General features: G+C 37.7%; 2 protein-coding genes across 2 annotated transcripts; both read left to right on the top strand.

Moving 5' to 3' along the window:
- The first annotated feature begins 3,744 nt into the window (after nt 1-3,744).
- LOC102682341 (claudin-4-like) lies at nt 3,745-5,732 on the top strand. The gene has a single exon (XM_006640870.3). It carries the CDS (start codon nt 3,970-3,972, stop codon nt 4,618-4,620), a length of 651 nt encoding a protein of 216 aa, XP_006640933.2. The 5' UTR covers nt 3,745-3,969; the 3' UTR covers nt 4,621-5,732.
- A 2,944-nt stretch (nt 5,733-8,676) lies between these two features.
- On the top strand, nt 8,677-18,129 carry LOC102699056 (claudin-3-like). Its single transcript, XM_015367854.2, has 2 exons — nt 8,677-9,288; nt 16,171-18,129. Exons 1-2 carry the CDS (start codon nt 8,790-8,792, stop codon nt 16,800-16,802), a joined length of 1,131 nt encoding a protein of 376 aa, XP_015223340.2. The 5' UTR covers nt 8,677-8,789; the 3' UTR covers nt 16,803-18,129.
- The last annotated feature ends 222 nt before the right edge of the window (nt 18,130-18,351 follow it).

The following is an 18,351-nucleotide window of genomic DNA, read 5'->3' as shown; positions in this document are numbered from 1 at the left end:
TGAGGTACTAATAAGGTCAACTCTAATACAAATACTAATGCCAATAACTGGAGTTGGGATTTATTGTCTAAAGTTCTACAGCTTGATACTACCACAACAGAGTGATGGACAATCATAGTGCTTAGAAATACACTTGCTGTAATCATGTCTGAATTACAAACATAGATTTAATATAATTATCAGTAGGCATTTACTACTTGAATAATAAATGAGTAATGCTACCAGTATTCATGTGATGTTGTCACAGGGCATCACAGGGCACCTCAGGTCCTCATCAAAGCTTGGAAGCAATTTGTACTGTAGATGTGTTCATTAAAAGCCATGTAAATAGACTCTAATTTGTCATTTAAAATGACCCGCTTGGTATTTTTCATGATAATAACATGAATCACATGCAAATCAAGGGTATCCAGCCTTGAGCCGGGTCAAACTCTTTTAGGATTCATTCCAGCTGAGATCTTAATTGGAGTTGCTTAATTAAGGGGAAGTTACATGGTGGTGGTTGAGGGGATCCCCATTACCTGTAAAGTGCTTTGAGTGGAGTGTCCAGAAAAGCACTATATAAGTGTAAGGAATTACTTAATTAATATGATACAGTATGTTCTGCAGATATCAGACCAGATACCCAGATTTAAGGCTATCTTTAAGTATTATGGCTCCAGGATCATTGATGGCCACCTTGGCTATAAATAGTTTATTTTCAGTTCGACACGCATGAAATAAAATTGTACCGAATACCTTGCAATACTGACAGTCCAATTCTGGAGACACTGAATAATGCTATATGACTGATATAACCAGTGGTTCTCTCTTCATAACTAAATACACATCCATTCCCAGTGACTGCACACTGTATTCACAGGGGTCTAGACCTTATTTACAGTGTCATGAAGGTAACCATTCTTCTTAAATTACCTTATTTACTTGAGCACACAGGAAATATTTGATCTTCATGTCTAAGTCCACACTTAATGGCATTATTTGAATTGGCTAAACACATTAACCTCAAAACCTTAAAAATGTATATCTTATCAGTGAATACCTTATTGTTTGTGTCAATAATGTACAGTATAGGTAATGCCATGTTTAGCTGATAGGAGAACCTGCCCTGTGATAAGATGAATAATATAACCTGCAGAGTTATTATTCAGTATTTATTAATATCAGTCGTGCAGTGCTGATAGGAGAACCATTCCTGTGATAAGATGAAGAATATAACCTGCAGAGTTATCAGTTTTTTATTTATATCAGCCATGCAGTAGTCAGGACAATACCAACTATTTAAGATTTTCCAGCTGTAGTTGTTTATTACTATATTACATTAATAAAACTATTTCACTTAACCATGATTTTTTAAACTTCGGCAGATTATGTTAATGATTAAGTTAAATAGCAAATTAAATTATTATTCCCTTTTGAAGACTAAGAGGCATTAAAACACAACAAATGCTACTGACTCAATATTCATTTGTTGGATTTTCAATGCTTCTCAGTATTAATATACAGTACTGTATCTTATCTGTGTTAGCTCGTTAGTTCGATTTACCAGCAATAAAGCCAATTAAAGGTCCGATATCTCTTAGGTTGCATGCAGGTTTCTATGTCAGGGTATTAAAGGTGGTTGATACTGAAAATGAAAGCTGGGAAATATATCCTGTACACAATTTCAGGGGCAACGAAATATAAAACATTAAAAGATTAAAACCTAACACAAACAACATTACAACAAAGATGTATTGATGGATTTGCACAAACAGAGACAAATATACGGTAACATTGAAGTGAAAAGTGTCCTGAATCCCTCAGTCAGGATCACCAGCAGTGGGGGGAAGGCTCATTACCACACCATCAAGTCCAACAGTTTCATGCTGTCCGAAGAGTGAGTCTGAACATGAAGACCTATCATGAGACAAGAGGTGCATCAACACCTGCATTCAGGAGTCACTGTGCTCCAGTTCTCCAGATATTGTGAATCAGACATGTGCCTTTTCACTTGAATAAAATACTGGGTGCTATTTCTGCCTGAGGAAGATCTTGACCAATTTTGCTTTTTAACCTAAAAAATGAGTGGATTTTTCCCTCCAAATGTGCTGATCCTGTAGTGTGTGACATCATCCCAGATGGGAGGTACTGTACCAAGACCTGCCAGTGAATGGAGAAGAATCATGATACAACCTAAAGTGGCAACTTTCACATCCCAAAATATGTCCTCTTTTTGAGAGAATAACAGGACGTGTTCAGCAGTGTTTACAGTTACAAAAACCTACCAGGATGCATCTTCTTGTGCTTTTGTTTAAAATATTTGTGAGCATGTAAACACGCCAGCTGTGTGTGTTTGTAACAGTGTAACAGTGACAGAGTGCTCTGGGGTTATAAACAGTTAACAGTTTTGTTCTACTTGAGGTCTCAGTGACATCATTGTACTGGTTATTAATTTTGTCTTCTCAAAGTCAACATTTCTTCCTGGTGTTAAGTGTTTGGCTTAGAAAAAAACTATACACCCTAAAGCTTTTCAGCCTACGTTGGGAGCAGCATGGAAAAGCAATTTTGCTGTTAGAACCCATAATTTCTTCAGGCAGAATTCATTTTAGTTTTTCTGCAAAAAGCAACTAATTATACTAATTTTGTATCCACTACAATAATATATGACAGATATTTCATTTCGTTTTTTTAACATAGTGTTTCAATGGCCTAAAGCTCAAACAATTCAACAGCACAATATTTTATGAATGCTGAAATAAAGAGGAACATATGTTTAGATCATGTTCTTTTCTTTTAGGCAGGTTGTTAATGTTTTAATTGCAAAAATTAAGTTCAGAATCTGAAATCAATGCAAGAGTTAAATGTTAGCGCTTGCACTTAATTTCAGTATCCCTTTCCTTGCAACCTTTAGAAACAAAGGCCACGATTGTATGGATGCACAGTTAAAGACTGCTAAGAGCAATCCTATTGCTTGGGTGATTCAGCAGCTTTTTCCAAGGTTAATGAAAGGCATACAGCTCTGCAACAAAGTCTTTTTATCAAGAACAATTCCTTTAATTCTTTAATGAGATGTATTAATTAGTTGGTAACCTTTTAGTAATGAAAGAACTATGGCATGGCACTGCATCAACAAATATGTAAAACTTGGGTACAGACAATATGCTTTTTGACAATGTATTTTATTTTAAAATTACACACACCGGCAAATAGTTACTTGCCATTTTGTATGTTAAAAATTGTGAACTACACAATATGCTATTCATGTAAATTACTTCAATTATGACACAAAACTGTCATTGTTTCCTGGTTTTTATACCTTTAGTGTCAAGAAAATATTTCTAAGAACAATATAATATGACCTCTACTCTTTGAGAGAGTTTCTTCTTCTGCAAAAGCACTAGATCAAAATATTTTTAGAAAATAGTGCACAAACTTCACTTTGGGTAACTATAGTAAAACGTAGACTAACACTTAAAACTAATGTGTGTTAATCTCGAACTGGGAGAGTGTTGCAAGATCAATAGTTTGACATTTCAACTGAATCAAGATAACTTAAAAAAATGGAATGTGGTCTTTTACTTTACTTTTTACTTTTACCTGACTTGTTTGTTCTTAACATATCTAAAGTTTAATGAAGTGAAGTTTTCAAAGATACATCAACTTTAAAGAAGTAAAAGATTGCCCCTACTGGTAACATTATTAAAATCTTTACTTTGGAATACTACGTGAATTATTTAATCTGATTTTATTTCAGTGCTTGCATGAAGCCATCTTAAACTGACTCCACCTTCCACCTTCTTTGCAGTATAAAGAAGGCATATTCAGTTTCTCTCCCACTCCCTCTCCCCATTATCACCTATTCAGCACTGTGAGCAAGGGAGATCTGATATCACCATCTAAAAGGGCGCTCCTCAGGCAGAGAGAACACCTGGTTTTCTGAGTTCTAGAAAAGTTTCCAAACATTTTTAAAAACGAAGACGTGACAAAATGTATTCGGCTGGCCTAGAGATACTTGGCGTAACGCTGTCTGTGGCCGGATGGCTTGGCGTGATGGTGGCCTGTTTCCTGCCAATGTGGAGGGTCACGGCTTTCATAGGGCAAAACATCGTGGTCGCCCAGGTGATCTGGGAAGGGCTGTGGATGAACTGTGTGGTGCAGAGCACCGGGCAGATGCAGTGCAAGGTCTACGACTCCATGCTCGGTCTCCCGGACCACCTGCAGGCTGCGCGAGCCCTGACTATCATCTCCATGCTGGCTTGCGTCGTGGGCATTTTCCTCTCCGTCGCTGGGGCCAAGTGCACCAACTGCACGCCGGACAAGGCCAGCAAGCCCAAAATCATCCTTAGCGCGGGCATCACTTTCATTGTGGCGGGGCTCCTGCATCTAATCGCCGTCTCCTGGACCGCCAATGCCATCGTCCTGGACTTCTACGACCCCTTGCTGGAGGAGACCCAGAAGCGAGAGTTTGGGAATTCACTCTACTTTGGCTGGGGTGCTTCTTCTTTTCTCATCCTAGGGGGGGCTCTGCTCTGCTGCTCCTGTCCGCAGAAGGGACGTGGCTCTCGGTCGCCCACAGTGGCATACTCGGGAGCGAAGTCCGTCTCAACCACTAGGCACGAAAAGAAAGACTACGTGTGAGCAGCCTGCAGCAGCAAAGTCTTCTCAAGTACCTCTGATGCTTCGTAGCTTCCACAGGTGCTTGTAAGGACAAACCGGCATGTGTAGGATCCAGTAATGACAATTATTTAGCTGCAAAGCTAAATGGCTGGTGAATGAATGAACTCATCTGATTTCATCTGGACATGATTAAGGAACAGCACAGGTTGTACCAGCTTCAGCTCTTCAGCTTATACAAATGTCGTGCCAGTGCCTCTCAATACACATATACTGCATTCATTAAGGCTTGCAATTTGTGGTTAGTTTGTAGATAGAAAATAATCTGCACATCTACAAATATTAATCTGTAAAAAAGTGAACAACTGATATTAGAATTAATTGATAACTGAAAGGGAGGAAAAGAGCGTTACATGATATGTGTCAGAAGAACAGGTATTATGTAAGCAAATCATTCGGTATTTTGAGCAAAATAATCTGGTAAGCATATGATTATATCTGCCTACATTCAAATACAGAGCCTCTCACACGAAAGCATTGCAACCATAATGAGTGCCCTAACTATTTCTGTGCAGTAGATTTTCTTTTATGTTTAATATGCTCTCTACACATATGCAAAACAAACAAAAAAACAGCCAGACCAAAGATACTACAATGCCAATAAAGTGCTTTCTTCTTCTTCTAAGAAAAAATAATAATAACCCAAATCATTTTTGCTCCAGCATTTAAGTATAAAATTATTTTCTTTGCATAAACTGAGAATCAGCTCTGTAGTATAACAGCTAACAGCTTGTATTTTGATAGTTTTAGGGGAGCAAAAGTTTTTGGGTGAACAGCATTTTTGGATAAATATTCATTTTTAGGACAGATTATATTAGTGTTTTTTTTCTCATTTCCTTGTCTGCATTTAGGTGTTTTTTTAGTTACATGCAGTTGTAAAGAAAATAGTGATAAAGCACTTTCTGAGTCTCTCTGAAAAATGTGGACTACCGAGAGTATCTGTTCAGAGAAAATGATCAATCAGCAAAGTGCCATTTGTAAATAGTGTATGTTAATTGGTTAAATTAAACAACAGTATGTGTGAAATCTTACCTGCACATTCTGAGTTGAATTAAACTTCATTAATTTTCCTTTCATTATGTTCTAAGTTTTGTTGTGTTTTCTCTGCTTTAACTGCTCTTTTCAAAATACTTTAACTATCAGTATTTGGTGAAAATCCAAATTATAGCCCATAGAGGATGAAAATTTAATTTTCTGAATGTGTGCATCGTTCTTGTAACTTGCATAATATTTAACATTAATTTTATGACAAACATTATACATGAGATAATATTTAACCAGAACAAAACTTAATTTTTTAAACCCTTTAGAGTACTAATTAATTTAGAATCTTACAGACATAAAAGGATTTTCTCAGTTCTGTAAGTTTTTTAATTTCCAATTTGAGGTACAATATCTTGAATTTGTTATTGTACACATCACATGATATTAATACTGTTTTAAAGGTAGGAGAATAGAAAACCATGCATCTATAGGGGATAATAATATTATCTTTGCTCTTAGACAAAAACGTTAGTACCTACTGTACGGTTGGCCTATCAATGGAGTTTCTTTTTTATCCAAATGAAAATTCAGCACACTGTCCTAGTCACTCATTTACTAGGTCCAAGGTTATATCTGCTCCAGTGACTCACATTCCCTGTATTTACAGCTATTGATAGATGTCTAATTGCTCTTCAGGGACTACAAATTCAAGATACAAGATTCAAGAATACGCCCCTTCCACATAAATTGGGATTTGTTTCCTTTAACATCAGAAGATTTAAATTCAAAAAGTCAAACCTTAGTATAGATTGGGTAGTTTACATGTGAATGACTAAATGAAAGACTTAAAGCTGAAAGGTATTTGTTTAGATTAGTAATGTTTAGCAACCGACTTTTAAAAGCTGAAGGCGTACTCGGTTAGCCTAGACCTAGCAGATGCGAGTACATTGCAGAGAGACAGAGAATGGAAGACATGGGTCTGTGCACAGAAAATAGTAGGTCTCAACTCTCTACAGAGGACTGCGCTGTTGCAATGAGCGCTGTCATTTGAAATCTATACAGCCTCCAAAACTCTTTCTACAACACTGGGCTTCAGGTGGTTTCGGTTTCAAGCTAGCAAGAGGAAACAACAGAGTGCTCTTTTTTAAGGCTGCACTGCCAGGCTTTCAAGGCTTTCATCCCAGGGATAAAAATCTTTTTCTCATCAGATTCCAGCCTTTGACGGACTTTGAAGGAAGTCAAAGCATACATATTGTTGCTTAGAACTTTATCAGAATGGGGATTTTAGTAGCTGTTCCAGTTTTATGATGAGCAGCGAAACCAAAAAAAATCAGAATTGATATAAATAGGGTTTTAGCAGCTGGGCAGGCAGCAACTCAGTGTCCTGCTGATTCTTTAAAGCCATCATTGTTTGAAGTTTTATCATTATCCTCTATAAATACAGTGTGTTATTAGCTTCTGTTGAAAGATGTCACATAATATGCCAGCAATTTTTGTTATTACACAACTTTTGATAGTCTCAACTGATTGCCCATATGTTTGCAGATGAATGAAATGCATTTTTCCGTAAAAAAACTGGGGGGAGGACATTTTAAAATATTTTGGTTTTAATCTCACAAGATCTTTGGCCTTACACTATTCTCCTACATTTAGTTTATTTACTGTAGTTGAATCACGGAACAGCTCTGCAGTTCTTAATCTGGTTTAATGCTGTGCTCGACACAGATACCAGATACCAGAGAACCATGATTAAAAACCTACTGATAAATTTGATTTAACTCTACATGTACAAAAAGGTGATAAATACAGATATGGAAAGGAATTTTCAGACATCACCTTGCACAGGAACTCAAAAAACTCAAAAAGCCAAATCAGACTGACACCACTTACTAAACATCACAGATCCAACCTTTTTCTCATGTCTTGCTCAGAGGTTTGATATATATCTGTAATCAATAGATGTATCCACTAGCAGGGGTGGCCCAATCAAAGCATTTGGTGTCATGAGCGATGTTTGAGTGATGATAGTCTAACTTAAAACTATGCCACACATATGCTATAAAAACATCAGATGTCTTTCTTTAGCAAACCTCCACACACATTCAAGAGCAATCACTTCTAGGGACAATATTTCATAAAACCAGATCAGTTGATCAAAAACAGATTCTTCTTTACATGAGCAGCCTGGAGAGTTCCTATTGTGAGCAAAACATTAACTGAAGCATTAAGAGTGAAGCGTTATGCTCAAGAGAACAACAGCAGTAGTATCCCAGTACCAACAACTCTTCAAATCAGTGCTCTCCAATATGTAATGTCTTCTATTGGTCATAACCTGAAAAGAAATACTAAGGCTCATACTTTGTAAGTGGCGGGAGGGGGGGCAGGTTAGCTCACCTACTGACTGGAAAAACAGTCTTAAAGTTGTCAAAGATAAGAAAAAGGAGAAAACGACTTTGACCTTTCGGCATTATTCAATGTTGCCAAGTAATCCTTGAAAAAACCAGGCTCACACTGGCAGCTCTTCAAGTCAAAGAGCTTTACCAAGAGTGCTTTGTGAGTGCCACTGGTGTAACACACGCTATAACAAAGCATTTCAGTCTTTCACACACCATCAATTAAAGCAAAAGGAATACAGTTTAGACACCCGAGGACCTACAATGCATATTTTAGTATGAAAACTACCAAGAAGATCTCTTTCTAACTTGTGATTTAAAATGGAAGTGAAACTCTTTAGCATGTCAATTGGTAAGCAGTGCAGAGTCTTTAATAATTATCAAGCTAACTGATGTTTTCATGTAGCCAAAAGCTATCTGTTAATCTTTAACCATATAACAACAGGGCCTTGGTCATTTATTTACTTTTTTCTTTCCATAAAGATGACATGGTGACAACTACCACAGGCGAAAGGTTAACTTGCGATAGTTGACGCTCAGAACACATATGAAAAACTTTTCAGCCAATCCCTACATGATGTCAGCTTCGAGCTGGCTCCACCTTCTACCTGTGGAGAGTTATAAAGATACCAGGGGGCAAGGGGAGTAAGTTTCTTCACAGAGGAGAGTTTCCAGTGCTCAGGCTGATAAGCTTTTCCTTGCGATCTCACCAGTAGGGAAAAAAAAGAAATTGTCGAGGACTAACACTACAAAGGGATGGCTTCACTAGGCTTAGAAATATTAGGAGTGGCTTTGGCAGTTTTCGGATGGATTGGCAGTATTTTGGCCTGTGCCCTACCCATGTGGAGAGTATCGGCTTTTATCGGAATCAACATCATGACGGCCCAGATCTTCTGGGAAGGCATATGGATGAGCTGTGTGGTGCAGAGCACCGGGCAGATGCAGTGCAAGGTCTACGACTCCATGCTGGCTCTCCCCCAGGATCTGCAGGCAGCCCGAGCCCTGGAGGTCATCTCTATCATCTTGGGCTTCTTGGGCATCTTGGTGTCCATCGTCGGGGCTAAGTGCACCAGCTGCATCGAGGACGAGGTGACCAAATCCAGGGTCATGATCACGACTGGCGTCACGTTCAACATCGCTTCGATAATGCAGCTCATTCCGGTCTCCTGGTCAGCGAACACCATCATCAGGGAGTTCTACAGTCCTATCATACCCGAAGCGCAGAAACGGGAAATCGGAGCTTCCTTGTACATTGGCTGGGCGGCGGCCGCACTCCTGCTTCTCGGTGGCTCCATCCTGTGTTGCAGCTGCCCACCTCGGGAAACCAAGTATACTCCTCCCAGGCTGGCATACTCCACCGCCCGGTCAGGGGTGCCCAGCGGCTACGACAGGAAAGACTACGTTTAGACTCCTCGAGGTTGGCTTTTGTTTTTGCCATGATTGATTGACGCTGACGAGCGTGGATCCAGGGTAAAATAAAGACCTCCGGAGGTCTACAAAAGACGTCTACATCAATAATATAAACTCGCGTAATGTCAACAAGGGCATTACTTTACTGGTTTCAACATTATTGCACACAGGTTGGATTCTGAAAGGTAACTCCATTTTTTTGTTGTTGTTCTGGTTTATACTGAAACTCCATTGAATAAATTGTAAGACACAAATGTCTGTTTTCGTTTTTATATGGATTTTTGTCTATTGCAGGACCATACCCTTTTTTAAAAAATGGTTTAGAAGTAAATGCTAGCTTGCAAAAAATGCTTTGAATCAGAACATGATTCCCACAAGACTGGGTTTTGCATTTGTATTCTCCTGAAGACTGTCCATAATTACTCATAATTGAGAAGCATTCGACATTTCAAAGCATATGAAGACTACAGTTCTCCTGTTTCTGGCAATGAACCGTAGCATTACAATATCTTTCTGTAATTGGTGTTTAAAGCAGCTGTTAACTTTAATACGTATACTTTACATACTTTATGAACTTTATGTGTTGTCAATAAATGACATAGATTTGGCAAAATACATAAATGTTATCTCATTTTTGAAAGAGGTGCTGGGGTAGCCAATTGCTGTAAAAGGTGAAAGTATATACAGTAATATTTTAATATTTCATGAAAAAGTCATTTAACATATGGCAGATGCATTTTGTTCCTAACCACTTGTGTGTAACATGTATTTATATAGTAGACATGTAAACAGTTTTATATTTTAATTTGTTTTGTAAATATAATACATTTTTCTAGAAAAAATCTTGCCCAGTAATAAAATGAATCGAATGTCAATATGCTATTTGTCCCGCAATGTCAATAAAATTTTTCAAAATTCAATATTGATGGCTGCAGTCTGTAGCTGTGATGTTATCCACAAAGGCACACATCTCAGAGGAATCTGATGCAAACGATTTGTTCAAGTCCATGAAGTGGTCTTGGAACGGATGTCATGTCGGGCAAAGGTACACGACCTGCTCTGTTTGCTATGCCTTACCTTGCACAGAGAAAATCTATATTTGAAACATCATAAACTCAGAAAGGGGTGGCCATCTGAGAAATGAGTCAAAGCTAGTTACAGCACTTTGTGTTCCATCTTAAATATAACAGGCGCTAAACAAATACAACTGCTTCCCTGGACATAGACAGCTGTAAAATGACTGTGATTTCACAACAGGACTGAGTGTACGTGCATCTCCTCACAACCCTCGTTTCTCTATTACAACACATTGTTTAAAGTCAAACTTATATAATTTCTCTGGGAACATTTATATGTTCCAGAAATAAGTCTTATATAAATAAGCTTTTTTTTATTTTCTTCTCTAATTCAATATTGTGTTAACAAAGATTTGTTTAACCTAACTTCTTTCTTATCATGATTGTGATATGGACAAGCCGTAATGGGTGGCACAGTGTAAAGCATGGCTGTACTGCAGCACTCGTGCCTAGGATGTTCAGTTCCTGGGATGCTATCACAGATCCCTGAGTTCATGTGGGTTTCTTCCAGGTGCTCTGGTTTCCTCTCATAGTCCAAATACAGCCTGGTGCATTTATTGGGAAACTGGCCTGGTGTAAGTGTGTGCATGCTGTGTCTGTATATAAACATACAAAGGGCACTGTATTGTCCTTTGAAAATCCTGCGGCAGTGTAGAGTTGGTGGAGGAGCAGCTGAAGTGTCTTTATTCGAGGGAACAGCAGCAGGAGGTCAGAATTACAGCCTACAGGTGCAAGTCCAGAGCCTTCACAATCTAAGCCACTTCCCTCTCCCAAAAATAAAATGAATGACATTTTAATCTAAAACGAATTCACTAATTGGGAAATGTTTTTTTTTTAGAATGTTATTTATATTACCAAAACGATATCACCAAGCATTGTAATTGCATGAGGTTTATGGGCAAAGATAATCTGAAAGATGGCTGGCAGGTTCTTAAGGAAATGTCCCATACCTGCCAATATGACTTAGAATGACTCAAAATTGTAGCGCCCATGTGGATGTTCACCTTGTTTACATCATCCATACACTTTGGCTTGCCACCGTTTGCTTGTCTTTCCCATACCTCCTAGTGCCTTTCCATGGTCTCATTGTGTGACTACATTATAACCCAGTGGGTAATTCTCTGGACTCCTGACTGCTGGGTTCCAGGTTTAAGTACCCACTGCAGACACTGCTGTTGTGCCCTGAGCAATGGAATTGCGCCCATTACTCCAGTCTACTCAGCTGTATCAGTGCAGCCCAGTTTTGCTGGAGGTAATTCCTAAGATGGGCAAGTTTTCCATCCATGGGAGAAGTCACAGGTTGGCTGTTTGCTCTGGAAACCAGAATAAACTGGTTTCACATGCAATTCTGAAACTACATTATAATTGTACTATTATACTAAACTCTTACCATGGAAAATGTTAATTACGGATTAAAGAACGTGCTGTGTGTCTTCTTAATATTTCTGGTTTGTCTGCTCCTTAGAATCTATTGTTTTGTGTTATACAATGGATAACATGTTAAATAATAAGGAGACCTGAAACAAGAACACACACAAAGCCAAGTAAAAACACAAAGTGTGATGTCAAATAATCTGCTCTGCTGATACCCAGGCGTAAACACATCAATGGAAGGCAATAAAGTAGTTATATTATGCAATTTCACCAAATATCATTTTCCATATACGGAATTAAAAACTAAATTTAAAAAATAGAATTCCTAAAGGTACTTTGAAAGAGCCCAAGTGATTTCTGTATAAGGTAATGACCTAAAAAAATGATCTATTTAAATAACAACACTTGAATTAAAGCCTTGTCTACTGTGCTTACTGTGTCTTCATTACTTAGCGTCAGTTGTAAAACTTGTGTGAGGTACCTTCCCTTACTTACAGTACAAACAACCCTGTACAATACTTTTATGTCAAGAGGGAAAATAGATCCCAGTCCTATCTTTCAACAAGGATTGTCAGAAGTCAGAGGTAGTGAATTGTATCTGCATGCTTGAAACACGGTTTGGAAACCATCCAAACTCTAGAGAATTCAGGAGCAGCAGAGTGAATGATTGAAATACTCATTAAAGAACATCAAAGAGACAAGCCACTGAGCAGCCCATTCTTAAGAAAACAAGGTCACAACAAATCTTCCAGAGGACACATCTTTGGTAAGGTACTCAGAAGTTTTGACAGAGAAGTTTAAGCAGAGGTAGCAGCACAGAAATGCTAAACTATCCCTGAAAGAGAGTCATTTATTACAGATTCTATTTGAATAGCATTTTGTGTACAATTAAACACATATAATGGACAATTCAAGGACAATCCAGACATTTCACAAAATAATTTCGTATTGCGAGACAGGTTTTGTTCCTTAAGAGGTGGATGTGTAGCTGCATAAGTGTAAAGGAAAGTGTCAGTCCTTCTAGAATGATCTAAAAAAACTGGGCACAAACTTTTAATGCCCAGTTTTTTTAAATATACTTTATTTTAAAATGAAAAGGATATACAAAATTGCACTTTATTAATGGCTCCAAGTGTTTTACAAAAACATGTAATGTTTTACTCAATGGTGAGTTATTGAAGTTTTCTTTAATATTTGACCTAATGTCACCACAGTTAAGGATGTCGTTAATCAGACAATAGCATGGGGATGATGAGCCTAATGTCAGACATTCACTTCACATACCAACACTTCTGGTTCAGTCATTTTTTATCTGGAGACGTAAGAGCTGAGGTGATCTGGCAAAGTCCAGACCTGCCCACATTACTTTCAAAACAATTCCTCCTTATGCTGAAAAAAAAGATCTGCAGATAAAATAAAAATTATTTTGTTTACTAAGCAAAGAGCCTGCACATAACTGCAAACAAATCTTCTCAGCAGATAAATGGGGTTGTTCTGGGTTTGACCTGATGTTATATGTTATTCCATCATATATATGCATATTTGACTAATCTTTGGTCACACTACATCAACTCAAACACAATAAAAAGTGAATGTCTTCTTACATAGGATAAAGCTACACAATTCTGAAAACTGGTTCTCTTTTAAAAGAGTAGTATAGTAGAATGAGTACACAGTACATCTGTCTTGTAAACCATAGATAATCCATTGACAAATACTAACAAAGACACTCCTTGTATACTACACCTCAGTAAATAACCAAATTCACCGAAGGAAAAAGAAAACTTTTCAAAGAATTCTTGAAAAGGAGTGGTTTCATTCCAAGCACGAGAGAAACTTTGGGACTGAATTATCTTTATGAATTTATAGCAAAATCTTTGATTAAGTTTCACCATGTTCTCACTGTCGTGAAGCATGACATGACCTTTGCTAAAAGACAGAATATTTGAATATGCAACGAGTCAAAGGTTAAATGGGGCAGCAGATTATCAGAGCTCAAATTTGTGACTTCAAATGTTTTCCTTCGGGTGATGACCGTGTCCGCCCAAAAGCCATCCTGACACTTCCTTAAGGAATGCCAGCCAGATTAAATAAATCCACGAAACGGACAGGTGCATTAAAGATGCGGACGTCTGCAAATACTAGCCTTGCTGTGTGTACGGTTTTGTCAAGATGGCTGTTTGGCAGGTTGCTCCAAATGTTCAAACATGGTTATTTGAAGATACTGAATTGATGTTAAACTGAAAGCAATTACTAGGTGCAAGGGAAATGATCTTGAATCTACTCACTGTTCATCCAGTGAAATAAACCGGGAGCTGGCAAAAAATACGTTTTACAAGTAAAACATATTTGTAGATTTAGCAATTGTCACGTTTTGTGACCATTTTAACGCCCTTTTTTACTTTTTCTCTGATGATGAGCGCAGTGCTTATTTGTATACCAAATATTGTGACCTTTAGAAAAAGGATCTGGTTGTACGTGTGTATACAGAACACGCAGTTTCAGTTTTATGTGCATGGTACGCCTGTTGTTGTTTTTTAAGGAAAACCTGCTTTGCCGATTCCGGCTTTGCCAGAGTCCTGCTTTTAACGTAAAAAAAATAAAAAAATTAATTAATTATTTGTGCAAACATTATCAGCTGGGTTGTTTTTGTTTTATGGGCTCGTTACAAACTTTAACATGTAAAGTGCATCTGGCTTTCTTCAAAAACGAGTGCAAGACGTAAAAACCGATTATGCAGTGGTATAATATATTGAAAGAAGGGTTTTGGAAATGCATGTGTTCTATCAAACATTACAGACGTGCAGTGTGCAACACTCCTACTAAGTCAGTCACAGCACACACTGGTAGCATTTTATACCTCCCAGTTTTCTGCTGGAGGTCTGCTTGCTATTCGCGCTGTCTGGCCGTTTGTCATGAGAAACAGCTTTTATTTGGCAGGACAGGTTTCTTTGGAAGAGCGATACTATTGATAATGCACGTGTTCATAACATTTGTTTTTCTTTTAGTTGAAGAAAAAAAGAACATTCTGCTCTCCTTGACTGATTTCTTCCTGTGTCCCGGGAAACAAACCAGCTCCTCACAGCACTTTCAATCACTTTAAAAAAAAACGAGGATAAAACGAGTATTTTCGTTTTATCCCAGAGCAAGTGCCATCTGATCCCTTAACCAAATGTCACGAGATGTAAAATGTGTATGTTTACTAGCTTGACAACCAGAGAGAATGTTTAATTGTTACATTTATTACAGTTCTCAAAATATTGTACATACTGGAAGCCTGATAAAAAATATATAGCTAAAGCATCAATCTTAATGAACATGAACTGCTATACTGGCTCAACTACAAGAACAAAGCTGGAACATTGCAGAGGATTAAATATACACTTCATCAAAGACTGATTTTTCTGTTAGTCTTAAGTGCTTTAGGTAATACATCTAAGTTGTTCCTTAAACTTCTCAAGAGAAGAAATAATGTTTTTCCAATGTGCTTTTCAGGGCTGAATATTAGTGCAATTGTAATTTCTTTGCATGAGCTTTGTGTGTTTGTGAATACATCTTTAGCTTGTTGAATGACAAAGAATAACTTTAAAATCACAGTTAAAAGGTGCACAGTTAAAACATACGAAAAATTATATTTCTATTAAATTATATTATTTCAGATTCCAGCTCGAGTCTCCCATTTTCATTTTCCTCCTGTGCTCTCACCATTCCTCATCCTTCTGTTTTAAAGTCCAAAAACTTTTACCTTTGCTGTTAATGAATAAAAAATTAAATACTGATCCATGGAAAACAAAAAGCTCAACATTTAAGTGAAAGTGAATGCAAACTGAAATTAAAATGAATAAGCAAATGTTAGATGAAAGAGGAAGATTGATTGTCTAAATAATGTTGATTTTTTTAAAAACCTGTAAGCATCTTTACAATTCTGTTGTCTAAAAGCAAAAATACCCCCGGCCACAAATTATTGCTGCCTACATAAATGGCACATAAGCATCTCTGTGCAGGTTAACCCCACCCTTACTGACAGAGCTGTGTAAAGGGACAGGAGTTGCAAAGATCTTCAGCCCTTCCTCCACATGATGTAATCTCCTGAAAGGACTCCTCCCTCTACCTGTTCACTGATATAAAAGATACTTGTTTCCCAGCACAGCCACATCATCCCCCAGAAAGAAACGGGATCCTGTTTGAACTACTGAGTACCACAAAATATTCTCCGGTTTGAATTCTCATTGTCTTAGAAAAGAACTAGAAAAAAGAAACAAGAACAATGTCAGCAGGGTTGGAGATTGTGGGGATCGCACTGAGTGTGCTGGGCTGGATTATTGCAATTATTTCCTGCGCTCTCCCCATGTGGAGGGTGACGGCTTTCATCGGCAGCAACATCGTGACGGCCCAGATCATCTGGGAAGGGCTGTGGATGAACTGTGTGGTGCAGAGCACCGGGCAGATGCAGTGCAAGGTCTACGACTCCATGCTGGCTCTCTCTGCAGATCTGCAGGCAGCCCGAGCCCTGACTGTCATCTCCATCATTTTAGCTGTTTTGGCTGTCTTGATCTCCATCGTCGGTGCCAAGTGTACCAACTGCATAGAGGACGAGGGCTCCAAAGCCAAGGTGATGATCATATCGGGGGTGATGTTCATCATCGCTGGAATCCTGCAGCTCATCCCCGTCTCCTGGTCTGCAAACAACATCATCAAGGAGTTCTACAACCCTTTGGTAACAGACGCCCAGAGAAGAGAGCTTGGAGCATCACTGTATATCGGCTGGGCTGCAGCAGTTCTCCTGATCCTTGGAGGGGCGATGCTCTGCTGCTCCTGCCCGCCCAAGGACAAGAAATATCCCGCCTCGCGAATGGCTTACTCTGCTCCAAGATCAGTAGGTGGCTACGACAGGAAAGACTATGTCTGAACTCTTTGAAGTGTAGCTTCCTTTCACATTGTTTCGACAGTCATTTTGTTTTTAAAGAAAGAAACAGACAGCACGGTGAATTGAAGTAGATCAAGGGACTCCGCCATGAAGGAACTCCTTTGTTGTTGCTGATATTTCTGCCTCTTTGCAATTTTCTCTCTCACTCAGCTAGGGATCTCTAGTAGTTACTGTTATTGAGGTGGTATCTGATTGCGGTAAACCATCAAATGCTTGCCATTCAGCTGACTTAATATATCCTTTCTATGCTTTGTACATTTTTTTACGTTTCGACTTTTAACAAAGAACTGCACATTTTGTACATTTTAACTGGAAACAAGCTACGTCCCAGGAACATATGGAGACTATAGGTGGGTGACAAATGTCTTGCGTAGCTGTTAGCTTGCAATATTTTCCTTGGTTGCGTATATTGTACATTGTATTTTATATTGCTTAACTGACAATCAATTTATTTAAGAAACAAAAAGTTGAGTAAATATATCAAACAACAATGTCAAAGAAGAATAATTTCAATTGCTTTCTAGTTTCACTTATATTGCTTTTTGACAAACATTTCAGTGTTCAGGGAATGTATAAAATACTCAGGCACAAATGTTTTCAATTATATGTATATAAGCTTTATGTCATGTGCAAATCTTTTTCAGTACCGAGGTCATAATAGTAGATTATTACTACATTGATTTTAATCCTGACTACTGATGTGTAATAGCTCCCTCTAAAGTGTTTAATCCTAAAAGAAGAGTTTGGATTTTAATAAGCAATAGTTATCATCGACCATTATTTTCATAAAGACAAGGAAAGGTTAAGAGACAGCTGCAGTTTGTCTCTTTGCATTTGCTTTGAATAAGGAAACCAGAATGTAAATTAAATAAAAAGAACTATTCATATTAATGTGCCCCAGTGATAGTTCATATACAGTACATACAAAAACACATAAATAATATTTCCCTGCATTATGCAATTAAAATTAATGTTGTTAGATTATTTTTGTGAATTTTGTTTTATATTTTCTGTGTTGTATTTTGTAGCCTTTTGTTAAATAACATATGCTGATGTGTGGACAAAGTGTATAAAATGTTTAAAACTAACAGCAAAAATGTTTTGACACAATATTTGTATGAGGCATGACTTTTGTTTTCTCATGTTTTTACTGTGTTTTAGTAAATAGAAGCCTTTCAGGTCATCTTGAGCAGTAAACAATGCCTGTGTAAAACTACACCATGACTGCAGAATAATTTTGGTATTTCACAATAATAGAGCTAACATTGTTTGTCTTAAATAAAGATAGTAATTATTTGAAAAAAAAAAACATGAGGCTTCCTTTTCTCAAAACTCTTTAATTTAAATATGGTGTCCATCTTGTGCTAAAATGGTCTGGTAAAGAATGTTTTAAACAATGGAATGAATGGAGTATACACACAGAAACATTAGTTTCTGTACTTCAAAATTGTGCTAGACCCATTTTCCAGACTCTCAAACGCTATATCTGGAGAAACACAGGATGAGGGTGAATTGATTTTAATGTTGATGA

Source organism: Lepisosteus oculatus, chromosome 26 (assembly GCF_040954835.1).
Source record: "Lepisosteus oculatus isolate fLepOcu1 chromosome 26, fLepOcu1.hap2, whole genome shotgun sequence".
In the NCBI taxonomy this organism is placed as follows: domain Eukaryota; kingdom Metazoa; phylum Chordata; class Actinopteri; order Semionotiformes; family Lepisosteidae; genus Lepisosteus; species Lepisosteus oculatus.
The sequence above is the reverse complement of the archived record's forward strand: the minus strand, read 5'-3'. Positions and strand labels throughout refer to the sequence as shown.